We start from the raw sequence: 16,202 nt of genomic DNA on the forward strand, positions 1-16,202 counted from the left end.
CCCCTTGAACGAGTCAGGGAGCCCACCAACCGTGTACCCCTGATAGCATTCATCGGGCCTGGCCTGTCTGAGCCGAAGACGCCCCCTCGAGGGACAATCAACTCTCTCTCTTTCTAGACCACAGAAGAGTCACCTAGCAACAGTGTCCGCAACATGGATAAACAGCCAGCACCTTCCATTCATTCCGCCACCCAAAGATCATTCAGTTGTGTGCCCTCAGAAAACTGAAGGGAGGGAGGTGTGGCACCACTCGGAGGTGTCCTTGGATAAACAGAGTTTCCCCAAATGACTCAAGTGCTCCATCAACTCGGCCTCATTCCATTCCATTGGTGCCTCGTGTGTGCCACCACCACCACCGTCATCAACTGTGACATGTCAATGAGTCATTCATGTTCGGATGCTTTCTCACGGTCTCTTTGCAGAGAAAACTAAATGTGCGTCATGAGCCCTGTGTGATGGCAGCTGGTCCACTGAGCTTCACACACGTGATCTTATTGCATCCTTCCAGCTCTGAGACGCAGAGAGGACAGACACAGAGAAAAGGTCCGGAAACGCAGATGACTGCCGAGGTCACACCAAAGGTAAGAGACGGAACCAGGACCACACCCAGGACCCTGGGCTCCAGACGAAATGATCCCAACAAGTAGCCCAGCTTGAACATATAATTCAACTGGTTGACGGACTGAGGGTGATTAGAAACCACGTGGTCTCGGTCTCCCTGACATGAGGGAGGACTCTTCTCCTCAAAGGCCCGTGGTGCTGCTGAGTCAGTGGGGTAAGTCTGAGGACACAGTGGCTGGCAGGGAACTCCAGGGAGGTGCGGGGCTTGACTCCTGGCTCTTCCCAGCATGGTGTGTGAGCCTCTCGGAGACAGTCTCCTCCCCCGTACAGCATGGTGATGGTCCCCACGCGAGGATGACACGATGGATGACAACTCCCTGGCATGACACCTGCTTACTCAAGGTCATCTCGCCCCCCCCCCACTCTTAGGGATGGGAAAAGAGAGATGATGGCTACCTTGAAACCCTACAGCGATGCTCCATTTGGACAAAATCACCCAGTGACCTGGTCTAACGTATGTCACATGTCAATCTGATGTAGAGCCAGACACACTAGCCTTTCAAATCGGTCAGAAGAGTCAGGTGCAGGGCGAAGAAGAGGACAGAAGGCGGCGATGCGGGAAGAGGGAGGCAGGAGAGAAGAGGACAGGCCCACGAAGCCTTTGCCGGGGCATCAGGAGGTCTCCAGGGACCACCTGGCCCCTCTCCCACTCGGCCCTGCACATCCAGGCCACAGTTCTTGTCCTCTCCGCTTGCATCTTCCCGGGGACGGGCTGCTCACTGCCTTCAGGGACGAACAGCCTGGCCTTTGAAAAGATCTTCTGTGCACCAAGCTGGAATCTTACCGTTTCCAGATGTTGGTGTCATGGACTAGTCTACTCCATACGTCACACCACTATCCTTGTCTGTCCTCAGCTGCTCTCCTCCAAGCTGATCACCTCCAGTTCTGTCTCCCACCCTTAGTCACCACGGTTTCCCAGCCCTCAGCACACCTTTGCGGGAGTGAGAAAAGAGGGGTGGAGTCACTCCCTCATGTCTGCGTATGTCTCACCAGTTAGTGTCACAGAGGGAGCACGCCTCCTCTGGGCCGACCACAAATCCTGCTTCTTTACAAATGGGTTTTGTGAGTTGTTTCAATCTAACAGATTCAACTTGGGGGACCCAATGCGCAAGGATAACACTAGGGGGGACACATGCTTATCTGTACCAAGCGAGCAACAGAGGCAGGGCCCACGGAGAGAAAGATGCTAATTTCTTGCCGGCTGTGACGGCCCCCTAATCGGAAGAATCTGAGGTCCAGAACAGGGTCTTCTGCCCCTTTGGCAGCACAAATAAAGGAGGAAGGCTGACGGGAGTAGGAAATATCCCTCCGCGTCTCCTCTCAGACGGACCAGAGCTCCAATCCATGAGCGGCCCCAGCCTGCGAGCACTTTGCGGGAGCTACCTGCAGGCCTGCGCTCCGGCCACTAGGGGTCAGAGCAGACCAGTGCATCGGCTGCCAGCCCCTCAGAGGCTGGGAGAAATTCACCCAACACGCCTGCTCTCCGCCATCCCAGTTCTGGGGCTGGTGGTGACTTCTCCTCCGGCCCTCTGTGCCCCCTTCTGCATGATGAGGGCATCAGGGGGTTGGGCTAGCTCAGGGTTTCTCAAAATGTGGCTCACACGGGCTTTGTGTACATATGTTGATACATCAAGTAGCATCCCTTTTCCTGTCCATTTTATTAGGGACCAACAGAAACTTCAACAGCGGGCAGTGGCTGAGCACGGCATTTGAGGATGATAGTTTAGAGATCAATATTTTTCAAAGGTGAGTAACACACAGCTCCTTGAAAAAGAAAAGTATTCTGGGTGGAGGAGGGCGATAGGGGGAGGAATGCGGGACTTCTGTAACATTGTCAACAATAACTAATATATATGCTTTTAAAATAAAACTATTCTTGCCAGACTATGTCCACAGACCCCCAGCACCGGTGGCCTCCGGCTGCACTGGCCCCTGCCTACTTACTCGTGTCTTTCGGTTGTGAGTCTCGCTGCAAAAGTTTAATCTCAACTGGAAATACTTTTTTTTTTTATATCATCCGCTAAGTGAAAGTGCAAAATGTGTCAGTGTTTGTGGAACTGGAGGATTCCTGAGAATATCCACAAGCTCCTCCGAAGCAGGTCCAGGCGTCCATGAACCCACTGTTCTGTTTCTCATGGAAGAAACACTAAACCGACCGCCCATGAACGGAAGCCAGACGGACAGACGTGAAGAAGAGAGAGCTACTCTAAGTGGTGTGAGGAGCCTGGAGCACAGCCTGGGGCAGCGACGGGTCTGCTTCTAGGCAGAGGGACAAAGGGCCCTGGGCTGTAGGGGAGAGGGAACAGCCACAGAGGCAGGGATGGGTGGCTGGGGTCGCTGTGAGCCCTGGGACTTCTCCATTATGTTTCTGTGCATCTGTGGGACGAGAACTGTGACAGGAAGGAGAGAGGACCTGCAACTTCTCTCCCTGGAATCATTTCACGCACCTCTCCTTGCAAGAAGGACTTCGTGGCAGTCCAGATGGAACGCCAAGAGGAACGCCAATAATTCTGACACCACAGCACCGTCCAAGGTGCCTGGGAAGAGACAGCGAAACTAAAGACAGTTTCCTGGGCTGGGGCAGACCACAGCCGGGGACACCCACCAAAGGCAATGACGGAACGCACAGGGCAAAGAGCTGGTCCCGACAGGGAGGAGGAAACAACGCTACTCCTATCTGGCAGAGCTCGGAAGGTTTGTTCTGCGCGACTGACCGTGACGGCCCCTCCCTCACCCCACAGTGCACCTCAGACACGGGCGGAAGCAGAAGGTAGGAGGGACTGTCTTCAGCCTATAGTTGGGAGGATTTAGGGTTGAAAAGAAAACTTCCCTGGATTTCTGGATCAGAGACAAGGAATGGTCAAGGCCGGGAGCATCTCCCTCTCTGGAAACCCCGGTAGTCAAGCCGCTGGAGTCGGCCCAGAGGCAGGGGACTGGGAAATGGCTTCGGGTCACTGTCTTTTAGACCCGCAACCTGAGGTCGCTGCCGGGCCGTTTAATCCACTGGGCACCGTGGGCCCGGTGTGCACAGCCTGCAGGAGTTCCCAGGTTATAGAAATATTTGAAAACTGAAAAAACTATTGTTAACTCCAAGAGACAGAGAGAAACCTGCAAAACTGAAAGCAACAAGTCACTAGATGTCTGCAGTCAACAACAGCTCGAGTCATGGATAATGACATCTGCCATGGAAGCCGGGAGCATCTGATACCCTTGCTGGGACGTGGGGCGGAGCCCACAGAGGTGTTCCTAGTTCCCTGGTCTCCCATTGACCCCTCCCTCTGCCGGGCTAGCTGCCCTGGCTCCCACTTCCCTCCCCCGTCCCTCTTCTCCCCACCCCTTTCCTCTGGATCTCAGCTCCTCCTGTTTCACCCTGGCCGCCACTGTCCATCAGGGCTGAGACAGATGTCCCAGGAATCTCCCACCAGCCCGGACACGCAGTCGGCTCCTGCCCGCGCCCGCGTGAGGAATCTCTGCAACTAGCCCTTGGGGCCAGCAGGCCCTGCCCTGCGCTCTGTGCGGCTGCCTGGCAGGGGGGCCGACCCCAGGCTTGCCCGGGCCAGGCTGGTGGGTGGAATCTTAATTGAGTTGGGACCCAGAGGCGGTGTCATGTGGCAACTGGGAACACACGCTTCGGAATCTGCCAGACACGCTTCCATTCCCGAATCTGCTGGGTGACTTGGAACAAATTATTCTGTTTCTTCGAGTCTCCATCTCCTCACGTGCAAAATTACACTCCTAATTATTAAAATTGGGTATCAGTGATTCTACCCATAACCCCAGCCTTGCACAGGGCATAGGGAGCAGCTGTGAGAGTTTAGAGCAGCGGTTCTCAACCTGTGGGTCTCGACCCCTTTGGGGGTCGAACGACCCTTTCACAGGGGTCACCTAAGACCATCGGAAAACACATATATAATTACATATTGTTTTTGTGATTAATCACTATGCTTTAATTATGTTCAATTTGTAACGATGAAATTGGGGGTCACCACAACATGAGGAACTGTATTAAAGGGTCGCGGCATTAGGAAGGTTGAGAACCACTGGTTTAGAGGCATGATGGGTGTTAAGCTTTCACTTTACAGGGCAATGCTAACAGCTCACACGTTCACCAGGCATTGACTGTATTCCGGGCCATGCGACCCCTTTGGACTATTTCCATGAATTCTCCCAACAATGCCAAGACACAGGTCCCGTTGATCATCCCTGTGTTGTTCATGTAGCTCAGAGACTTGAAAGACTGTGCCCAGGATCACACAGCTGGGATTCTAATACAGGCAGGTCCAACCCCAACCCCACACACTGTCCCCAAAACGGTAGCTTTATAAATCATTCTGCCGCGGGCCATCAGCAGACCATTGACTAAGAACCAGAAAACCCGGGTTTGAAACAAGGCTTTGCTACCTCTGAGCGGGTGTAAGGTTTTTTTGTGTTTTTTTAAAAATATGTTTTTATTGATTTCAGAGAGGAAGGGAGAGGGAGAGAGAGATAGAAACATCAATGATGAGGGAGAATCATCGATAGGCTGCCTCCTGCACGGCCCCTACTGAGGACTGAGCCCGCAACCTGGGCATGTGCCCTCCTGACCAGGAATCGAGCCATGACCTCCTGGTTCATGTGTCAGTACTCAATCACTGAGCCACGCCGGCCGGGCAGTGGGTGTAAGGTTTTGAGCAGTCCTGTGGCCTCTCATCCTGTCCCCTTGTGTGTGAATGGAAGTAACAAGGCCCCTTCTGCCAACCGCACAGGGTGACAGCCAGGCTCAGATCAGATGCTGGGTGTAAGTGCTGTGTGGACCGGCAAGCACTTGGCAAGCACATGGCAATGAATCTTCTTTATGCCAGGCCAGCGAAGTGGCTGTCCCAGCTCCACTTGAATACTCCCAGGGACAGGGAGCTCACTACTTCTTTTAGCAGCTCATTCTGGTTAGAAAGTTCTTCCCTTTGCAAAGTCCACAGGGACTTGCCTCTGACTCCATCACACTGGCCCTGGCCAGGTCCTCGAGTGCCCTGCCAGCTGGAAAAATCCTTGCGGAACCCCACACCAGCTGCTGAAGACAGCTAAGACCTGTGTCCTTGCTCCCGCCACTCTGCCCTGGGCGCCCTGAACGCAGGAGGAGGCAGATGGAAGCAGCAGTGTTCTTGGTTTGCACTGGCTCCTCTCCTGCTAACTCTTCCCCCAGCCCCACTTGTCAGACGCCGGGCCGGGAGGAGAGGATCCAGGTCAGGGAAGAAGGTGAGGATGCAGCAGACACTGTTGGCTGCTCCAACCACTCACACTTCCTGATGCCCCTGTCCGCTGCCAACCCCGGCAGTGCCCCTGCGGGTCCTGCCACAGCTGGCTGGCACTGGGGCTCTGGGGTCAGGATCATGTGGATCTTGGACCTCTTCCCTTGTCTGTCCCGACCCTCCCTGCCACAGCAGTCGGCAGCCGCTCTTGTGCCCGTACCTTGAAGGACTCCAGGAATCCCCCGTGGCCCCCGTTCTCAAACTTGTCCTCTTCCGGGCCGAGTCCCAGCATGGCCTGTGTGTGGGCATGGAGCTCGTCGTGAAGGTTGTCCAAGAGGGCGGCCCTCGTCCGGTCCTGGGGGGGGAGGGGGGAGGTTGTGGAGCAGGCACTGAGAGCAGAGGGGGCTCCAGCCGCCTGGCTGAGGGCTGCTATTCTGGCCAAGTGCATCTTGGTGGCGGTGTGAGCTAAGGCCAGGCTGGGCTCCACGCTCACAAACGTCGCAACTGACACTACAGCTCAGTGCCCAGCCCTCTGCTCTCTTCCCGCTGCCCCTTCTCGCTGGGCCGCCCCACCCTGCCAGCTCTACCTGACTCCTGGCCCGGCCCAGCTCTCTACCCCAAGCTCCACATCCGTGTACCACTGCCCACTGCTCCTCTCCATCCAGATGTTCCTCCAGAGCCATCGTAAAACCTCCAGGGGGCGCCATGCACCCAGACCGGGACTGGCCCTTTCGGTGACCCAGCCTGCGCAGGCACCTCCAGATCAGCAGGCCCTGGCACAGCTACCTCCCAGTGGTCGCCTGTCAGCAAAGAGCCCAGCTGAAGGCCTAAGAGCCACCCCACCAATCCACTTCCCTCCGCCCTTAATACGGAAGTCCATCGGGTCTTCCCCAAATCATTCCCCCTGTGCCTGGGGTAAGCAAGTTGCCATCGTCTCTCTTGAACTCCTGTCATAGCTTCTAACTGGCCACCCTTCCCGCCCTCCTCCCTTTCAATCTACCCTCCCCACCACTGTCAGAGTAATCATCTAATATGCAAAGCAAACATCACTCTCCTGCCTAAGTCCTTTAATAGGGCCCATCCCCTCTAGCTCAAATCCCTTCTTGATATGACCCAACCTACGTCTTCAGCTGAGTCCCCACCATCCCATCCCCCACGAGTCCTTCCCTCAGGCCACATCAAACCCTCTGGAACCCCCTCACCAAGTCATGCTCTGATTCTGCCCTGATTCTTCTTTGCTCATGCTGTTCCCATGCCTGGAATAACCCTCCCCACTCTTTCCTCCCGGCAAACGGCTCATCAGAGTCCCAGGTTCAGCAGCTGAAGGGCCACCTCCTCCGAGAAGCCTTCCCTGAATACTCCCTAGACCCCCACAGGCAGAGGCAGTCACTATCCTGAGTCACAGCCCCCTTACTGGCCTCCATCAGGGCTCAGTGCTGGCAAACAGTATCTTTCCTCTAGCAATGGCCCCTCCCACCAGCCTGCGAACTCTGTATGAGCAGAAACTGAGTCGCATTTATGCCCGTGTCCCAGGAAACAGAACGGAGCCTGGCACACAGTAGGTGCTCAATAAACAATTGGTGAATGGCTGACTAGACCTGAAATTTGGACTTAGTTTCCACAAGAAGAGTTACTGTATCAACACAGGACTGACGACTTCGAGGGGCAAAGACGATGCTCTCCCCCGCCCCAGGAACAGACCCCGGCAGAGCCTGGCTAACAGGAGGGCAGGAGGAAGACCTCAGAAACCTCGTTCTCACCTCCAGTTTCGCGAACTTGTCCGACTTGCAGCAGGCGTTCTCTGCGTTGGTGAGCTTGGTGAGCAGAAACTCCCTGAACTCGGGGCCCTGGAAGACAAGCAGCTCTGGGACTCTCCCAGCCTCGCCATGGGCAGGCAGAACGGGGGCGGGGGGGTCTAGGAGCGCCCCTGAAAAGTCCCTTCAGACATTGGATCACATCTAGCCCAGGCCAAGCCCAACTGCTACGATGCCAACATGGAAACCAGCTCCCCGGGTCCTGGGAAACCATCCCTCCACACCCACAGTGGCATTTCCGTGCCTGGAGGCGACTTCTGCCCCAGGCTCCTGGTATAAAAAATGCTTCTTTCAGCAGAAATTCAAACTCCCTGAACGAGACCCTATGCTAGGCCAGGCTGGCAGCAGGAGCAGAGGTGGGGGAGGCCCCCCAACCCTGCTGAATAAAGGCCCGGCTAACGTCCCGCTTCTTTCAGCAGAAATTCAAACTCCCTGAACAAGACCCTGTGCTAGGCCAGGCTAGCAGCAGGAGCAGAGGTGGGGGAGACCCCAAGTAAAGCCCCCCAACCCTGCTGAATAAAGGCCCGGCTAACGTCCCCGCCCAGGTTCGGCCCCACTGCAACCCCTGCCACTCAGGCATGGGACCCTGGAGTTTGGCTGTGAGAGGAGCAGAAGGGAGAGTGTCTTACCTTCTGGAAAACAGGGGGGCTGGGCAGAGGTGGGCCAAAGGCCGGCACGTCTTCCCGCGCGGTGACTGAGACCTGAAACAGAGCCTCGGTGTGGGCCAGGAGGGAAGATCCCTGTGCCGTGCCCTGGCCCCAGGGCAGCCCCACTTCCAGCGGCAGATCTCGCCCCCTCCTCCCCTTGCCCCTGGGAGCCATGGCCAGCGTGGCAGAGCTCCTAGGAGTGGGCTGGATGGCATGGAACCATCACATGCTCGTCTGCACCGCTGGAGGCCAGACGTGAGCCTGGCAAGAGGAGTGGACAGAGCCTGGGACCCCAACTCTAACGCAGTGCAAGCGCTCAGGACGCATCTCCTGGCCGCACTGACTGGGATGCGAAGCCCACGGCGGAGGCACGGTGAGAATTATTAGCCCTCCTTCGCTGGTGAGGAAACAGGTGCCCAGAGACACGGAGTGACCCTCCCAAAGGCACAGGGGATGAGCCACCGAGAAGAACAGAGAATCCAGACCCTGCTCTGGGGTTCTTCCCACAGCCCTGGCTCCCAACCTGTCCACACTTCAAGTGCTTAAACAAGAAATACCAATGGCACGAGCTCCCCCCCCACGCCTGAATCAGCAGCGCCAAGGCGAGCCAGGAATCTGCAGCTGGGAGCTCCGGAGAGCTCCTGTGCAGCGGGCGGGTGAGCGTCTGGAAGTCCTGACCCCCACCACAGGGTCGGGCAGTCGGGGTGAGGCCTGAACCAACAGCGCGGCCCAGGCTGGGAAGTGGGGGTGGAGGACATCAGGGTGAGCTGCGTGCTGCGTGCTGCAGAGGGGGTACCAGGCTCTGGGTGGGTGCGCACCTCTGGCCAGCCTGGCGAGGCGCGAGTTAATGGAGTGAGAGCCCCCAGATGTTCTGTGTGGGGTCCCCCAGGCCTGGGACAGGCCCCACACCTCCATCTCCCCTCGGCACGCAGGTGCCCTGGTTTCACCCGTCCTCGGCCCACGAGGCTGCAGGCCTCTCTGGAGATCTGCCCTCTCCCCCCCTCCCAGGCGGGCGGCTCTGACGTGAGCGCGGCCCTGGCCCACCGCCAGCTGCTGGCCTGTGAAGTAGGGCAGATGCTGAGAGTCGGCCAGCCAGGGTGAGCAGGCAGCTCGGAGCCCGGCCAAGGAAAGGCCCGGCCAAGGGTCCACAGGGGAAGGGAGTGGAGAGGGCTGATCAGTACCAAGTTCAAAGCTGTCAGCAGGGCCCACACGGCAGCGACCACACAGCAGCAACCACAGTCAGGAACCGGGGTATGGGCTGCTGATGTGATTTCTGGCTGGTTCCAGCTGCCAAACACAGTTCCCCACCATCACCCTCCATGCGCCATGGCACAAGTCAAGAATTCCACCCCCAGAGCCAGGACCTGGGGAGGGGGTGGTGGGAAGGCTCCTGACCGGCTGCCAACGGGGCCAAGGCCGGAGGCCAGGCCTAGCCCTTGCTCTTCCCACCTGGACACCCCTCTCAGGCGTGCACCCGCGTGGGCTGTGCTGACTGGGCAAATGGCTTCATGTATGTTCTGAAATCCACCAAGAGTCCAGACAGACAAGTCCGCCGCAGCAGCCACGTCAGAAAAGGGGACAGGCCCTTCCTGTGATGGCCATTCCTCTCCCGTCTCCTCTCCTGACCCCTTTCCAGCGGAGCTCGGGCCTTTGTTGTTCCGCCTCTTGGGGACGGTTGGGTTGCTGGGCTGAAAGCAGAAGCTCCACCTTCCTGTTTTCTAAATTCCGTGCAGGCCGCCCAGCAGGGGCCGGGCAGGGCTCAGAGGCAGCCGGTTACTCGGGGAAGAGACTCTGCAAGGCTGGAAAGCGGACGGAGACCGGGGCCTGTGAGGAACAAGGACGCGCCAGGAGGTGGGAACCTCGCAGGCTCGCGCCCACGAGGGGCCTGGAGACCTCAGAGAACCGCCCAGGTCGCCGGAGCCACGGACGGCAGTGAGGGGAAGGGGGCACACGCAGACCCCTCTCCAAGGATCGGCTTCACCTAAGACCCCTGAGACCAGTGCAGGACTTCAGGGGCCAGGCACAGGGCGGCTCAGGCAGGAGGAGGAGGAGGAGGGAGTCCTGATGATGCCTGGGCTGGCATTCCCTTCCAACCTGGCAGGATGGGGACCAAACTTGTGCCTGGAGAATAATCCCATGTGACACTTCACGCACACCCAGGTTTGGAGCCAAGTTCCCGCCTGCTCCGACGGCTCAGTGTTGGCGACCACAGGCCGACCTGGACAAGGCGATGCCGCCTTTTCCCTACTAAGTGCACCTAATAAAGGGCACCTGAGGTACCACACAGTTCCCCAAACCACTTCTTATCCGTCTCACACACACACCTGTTTCTCAACTTCCCCCTGCCCCTTCCGACCACATCAGGGCTGGAAGGAACTCTGAGGTTGTCTAGCCCAACTTCCTCATCTCACAAAGACAGAATCAGAGGCCCAGAGGGCGCAGGGACTGGCCAAGGTCACAGTCAGAGGACCAGAACCCCAGGCTCCGAGACTCTAGGCCTGGGCCCTTTCCTGCACGACCCCACCCCACCCTCCCCTCCTCTCCTATTGTTTGTCCTCCCCCGAGGGGCTTTCCCAAGGCACTGCTGAGCCCAGGGAAACCTCCCTCACCTGCTTTTCCAGAGCCCCTCAGTCTGCAAGCGTCAGCTAAGGTCTCGTTCCACCCTGGGCCCCCTGAGGCACCTGACCAAGTCCTCCTCAGTCTGCTCATCACCTGGGGTTCACCGAGGTTTGGGGAGCACCTCGGAAGGCTGGTCTCCCTCCCTGCCCCCTGCCTTCCTGGCCCCATTCACAGATCTTGCCTTCCAACCTCCACGCTCTCCTGACAGGTGGAGCACAAGGTCCCACATCCGGGGGCCAGCCCGGCTCTTCCTGTGGATCCTACCTCCCTGCTTCTCACCACCTCTCTCAGGGAAGCGCTTCTACCCGGACCGCAGGCTGTGGCTGGGAAGACTTGGTGAAGACTTCTAGCATCAAAGCTGGAGGTGGGGTGCCGATGTGGGGACCTCTGACTTTTCTCTGTTTGTCCTAAGCTCTTGGGAAGTGGAGAAGCCAGTTAGCTGAGCTCCACTTCCTATCAGAAACTTTTAAAATGCTAAACGGCCACAAGAGGGCCCATTCGGCCAGCAGAGGCCCAGCAGACTAGACGAGCCACGCATATGCACATGCACAGGACTGCCTGGCCGGGTCTGGGAGCCTCCTCGCCTCTCACCCATCACATACCTTTCTTTGGGGATCCCAAGTAGTAGCTATTCTCTCTCTTCCCTGAAGGCTGGTTCTGAAGGTCACTTGCATGTGCCCACCCCTGGCACACAGTAGGCACTGAGTGAATAACATCTGCTTCCACTAACAAATCCAGCAGCTGTTCGCCCATTTCGGTCAAAGCAAGTGAGCCTGCAGGGAGATGCCCAAACCACGGCTTCTCTACCTTTTCGGCTGAAACCGCTCAGTGACAGGAGGCCATGAACATGGACATGGGCATGAAGGAGATGGGCTCTCCTCCTCAGCAGAGAGGTGTGGGGTTTGTTTGGTTGTGTATTTGTTGGTTGGTGTGGGGGTTTTTTGAAGCCTCATACTTGGCTTTAAAGTTGATGTGAATTCTGCACTTAATCTGTCTGGCTTTGTACTGATATAGCAAGAATATCACATCATTTTATTTTCCCTAAAACTTCCAGCAAAATGGATACTCCATGCAGACGGCTACGAGGCGCTAGGGCTTCGTAAACCCCCAGAACCAGCACTGGCCCAAGTTATGACACAGGAAACGTTTCCGGGCCTCAGAGCTTCCCATCAGCATGACAGGCTTTTCCCTCTCCCTGTAACAGCGGCTCCTAACCTTGTGGGGAGCAGGCAGTCCGCTGAGAACCTGAGCTGCGGCCTCTCCCCCTAGGAAACGCAGAGAAAACGCCAAGAAGCGCATACACTCGACATTCTGCACGCATCTGCAGGGGGTTCAAGGGCTATATGACATCCACTTAGGAACCCTGCTTCAGTCTGTCTCCCTGGGGTCTCATGCCCCCCAACACTGTGACGCAGAGAAACTGATGCCCAAGAGGCGGGGGTTATTTCTGGCGGAGAGGCAGAGGGGAGAGTTAGTGATTCAGCCACCAGAGGGCAGTGTGAGGGCCGCTGAGGTGGTGGGCTCACCCGCATCCATGAGGATTTTGAGCTCCTCTGAAAGACTGCTGATTGGTTAGGGCAGTGGTCGGCAAACTCATTAGTCAACAGAGCCAAATATCAACAGCACAACGATTGAAATTTCTTTTGAGAGCCAAATTTTTTAAACTTAAACTATATAGGTAGGTACATTGTTATTAACTTAATTAGGGTACTCCTAAGCTGGCCTTTGCTAAAAACGTCCTCAGTCTGATTGAGGTACATTCGCTGAGGTCGACCCCTTCCAACTCTCCCATCCACACTCGTCTTGTATACTTGTTTCACCTATCTCCTTTCGTTCATCCTCTCTATATGTCCAAACCATCTCAACATACCTTTCTCAATCCTCGACACTGCATCTTCTTTCACTCCACAACGTTCCCTAAAATTAACTTAATGAACTTTACTTAAAGTTTTAGGTCAACTTCGCACTGTACGTGTGCCCGCACGTGGTATTTTGTGGAAGAGCCACACTCAAGGGGCCAAAGAGCCGCATGTGGTTCTCGAGCCGCGGTTTGCCGACCACTGGGTTAGGGGGCTGAGACCCAAGTACTCATAATCCACCCCCTGGCAGTCTTCAAATTAAGATCAACCATTTATTCCAGAAGAGCTAAACCAGAGGGGCCACCCGGGGGCCAGGGGCTCCCAGGCCCCTGCGCCCCACCCTTCTCACCATGAACACCCCTTTTCTTTCTTTTCTTTGTTGCCACCCTCTTCCTCTCCCTTTCCTGACAGTCCTCTCTGTGTTTCCTCCTCCCCTCTGCTTCTGCCAATGGCGTGACCAGATTCCCAATAGGAGCATCCGGGCTTCTCAACCCTTCGGTTAGATGGTGCTGAGCCCTGGAGAGGACCAGATGGATGAGATGACCTCAGAGGATGGGTGCTCCCCACTAAGAGTCGAGCCCCCAAATCCCAGAAACCAGAGAGCCGTGGAAAATCAGTCACACCACAGCCAGGAGTGGCACCTTGGAGACCAGGTCGAGGAACCACCGGGAACTGGTATTTCCTGGTCTCGCTGAATCCGTCAGTGTGGTGAGGCGCCTCGGCCACCGCGCCCTCCAAGAGACTTTCTCCTCACCTTGTAGGCCGGGGTGTCCGTGCCCGGGCTCTCGGCCTGCACCACGATGTAGGCGTGTAGGAAGTTGGAGGCAATCATATCTGGGACAAACGGTGTGTTTTCTTCTTGGAAGATGATGGCCACAATGTCATTCCCAATGTGTCTCTTTCTCTGGAGCTAAACAAAAAGCGTCCCATTGTTATAAGCCAGTTGGGAACATCCTGAAAGCAGAATAGATCTACACAGGAAATGCCTCGTTATGCTATCTTTATACATAAACCCTGGAACTCGGAGACCTCGCTCTCCGGGGAGCTTTTCATTTTCATCTTTAGAAGCCATCAAAAAGGAAAAAGTGGGGAAGGTGGCCAAGTTGTTAGGTAGAGACTAGCAGGCATCTCACTGAACTCTAGAGTGTGCAGAGCTCACACTCGGGACTCGGGGAGAAGAGTTCACAGTGGAGGCCCAGGTTTTGCCCTGGGAGAGCCTGCAAGTGATCCAGGAGAAACACAAACACAGGTGAGAACTACACTGAGAACAGGAACAAGGCCACCAGCCTGCAAGCGGTGAATCAGCTCCTGCACACAAATGCCTGCCACTGTGGGGTGCAGGGGGCAGGGAAGAGGGCAAAGTCAGAGACCTGAGGGTAATCTGGGAAGGCTTCCTGGAAGAGGGGGTAGTAGGGGGGACAATTGATGGGAATGTGGGTGAGCAGGGATGAGGCGGCAGATCATTCTACACCAGAGGGGAGCAGAACCATGCTTAGAGACACAGGGGCAACATGGCTTAGTGGAGGTCATGGGGGAGAGAGAAATCCAACCCTGACTCAGTACCGCAAACTGTGCCAGGTGCTTTCACAGGTGACCTCAGTCACCACGCACCTGCTGTGCGGCAGGAGCCATGCTGGGCTATCCACACGCACAATTTCAAATGACAAGGCCCTCCTGTACACCAAGTCCTGGCGAGGTGCTTGCCTGTGCATTTGTTCCTTTATTAAGCACCTACTGCATGCAGGCCCTAAGCTTCACTTTGAGTTTCTTGTTGGAAGATGATGGCCATAATGAGTACCTGTTTTATATACTGAGGCCAGTTTTATATACTGAGCCCAGTGCTGGGCACTTTTACACAAATTCTCTCCCTTATTCTACACACACCATCTCGTTTCTTGGGAAGAGAAAATTAATATTTATTCAGTCCTTGCCAACAGCCAGTCTCGACATACTTCCCACTTAACACAGGTGAGGCTGAAAGCAGGCGGAGAAGGGCCCTCAGCCGCAGGCTGGGTGGCGGGAGGGGCCGTGAGGGGACAGAGACTGGGGTGAAACACAGAGAAAACCTGCTTTGGCTACAAAGGAATCCTGTCCCATTTGTTTCTGGAACATTCAGTAGTTATTTTAGAGCCAAATCACAGTCCCATTTGCCAATTTCCTTTTTTTTCCATAGAAGCCGAGCACTATTTACAGTATTACATTTGTGCTCCCTACTCAGAGATGGATGGGTCGGCGTCTGGCGAAAGGCCTACCTTCCCTGCTTATTCTCCTAGAGCAGGGGTGGGCAAACTTTTTGACTCGAGGGCCACAATGGGTTCTTAAACTGGACCGGAGGGCCGGAACAAAAGCATGGATGGAGTGTTTGTGTGAACTAATATAAATTCAAAGTAAACATCATTAAATAAAAGGGTCCATGCTGGGCTATCCACACGCACAATTTCAAATGACAAGGCCCTCCTGTACACCAAGTCCTGGCGAGGTGCTTGCCTGTGCATTTGTTCCTTTATTAAGCACCTACTGCATGCAGGCCCTAAGCTTCACTTTGAGTTTGTTTACTGGGCACCTATTTTATATACTGAGCCCAGTGCTGGGCACTCCTACACAAATTCTCTCACTTATTCTACACACACCATCTCGTTTCTTGGGAAGAGAAAATTAATATTTATTCAGTCCTTGCCAACAGCCAGTCTCGACATACTTCCCACTTAACACAGGTGAGGCTGAAAGCAGGCGGAGAAGGGCCCTCAGCCGCAGGCTGGGTGGCGGGAGGGGCCGTGAGGGGACAGAGACTGGGGTGAAACACAGAGAAAACCTGCTTTGGCTACAAAGGAATCCTGTCCCATTTGTTTCTGGAACATTCAGTAGTTATTTTAGAGCCAAATCACAGTCCCATTTGCCAATTTCCTTTTTTTTCCATAGAAGCCGAGCACTATTTACAGTATTACATTTGTGCTCCCTACTCAGAGATGGATGGGTCAGCGTCGTACTGGGTCCTACATTCAGAACCAGGTGTGATCTCCACAACAACGCTCGGACACACATGGCGCTATCCCCATTTTACAGATGAGAACACTGAGGCCACGAGATCAACCGCTCGCCCAGAATCACATACCCCGAAGCACAGAGCTGGCGTCCAGGACATCTGCAGACCCCGTCGGGACTCTTCACCACCCCCCACATGACCAGGGCCCCTGGGCTCCGCTCCCAGCTCTGCCCCAAGCAGCTGGGACACAGTCTTTTGATGAGAAGGCAAAGGGCGGGGTGCAGCAGCCAGACATCAACTGCTGGATTCGGGGCTCAACAAGGAAAAAGCCAGGCCTTCCCTGGGGACACACAGCATCAGAAGCAGCAATGGAGAGGGTGCGCAGGAAAACCCTGGGAGCGAGGTCTCCAGGTTCTCTGGTTGAGGGAGGGGCT

At 55.7% G+C, this 16,202-nt stretch overlaps 1 protein-coding gene across 12 annotated transcripts in view; it reads right to left on the minus strand.

Annotated features, from left to right (window-relative positions):
- Nucleotides 1–16,202, minus strand: part of RAP1GAP2 (RAP1 GTPase activating protein 2) — a 234,108-nt gene that overhangs the window by 13,686 nt on the left and 204,220 nt on the right. For all 12 annotated transcript variants that reach the window (XR_001359646.1, XM_014529236.1, XM_014529230.1 and 9 more), the window contains 4 exons: nucleotides 13,540–13,695; nucleotides 8,290–8,361; nucleotides 7,607–7,693; nucleotides 6,067–6,201 (listed from right to left, as the gene is read on the minus strand). Coding sequence is in view for 11 of the 12 variants with exons in the window: in XM_014529236.1 (XP_014384722.1) it covers nucleotides 6,067–6,201; nucleotides 7,607–7,693; nucleotides 8,290–8,361; nucleotides 13,540–13,695 (450 nt within the window). In the remaining variant the exon portion in view is untranslated. The remainder of the gene's footprint in view (nucleotides 1–6,066; nucleotides 6,202–7,606; nucleotides 7,694–8,289; nucleotides 8,362–13,539; nucleotides 13,696–16,202) is intronic.

Source organism: Myotis brandtii, unplaced genomic scaffold, assembly GCF_000412655.1.
Source record: "Myotis brandtii unplaced genomic scaffold, ASM41265v1 scaffold1167, whole genome shotgun sequence".
NCBI lineage: Eukaryota > Metazoa > Chordata > Mammalia > Chiroptera > Vespertilionidae > Myotis > Myotis brandtii.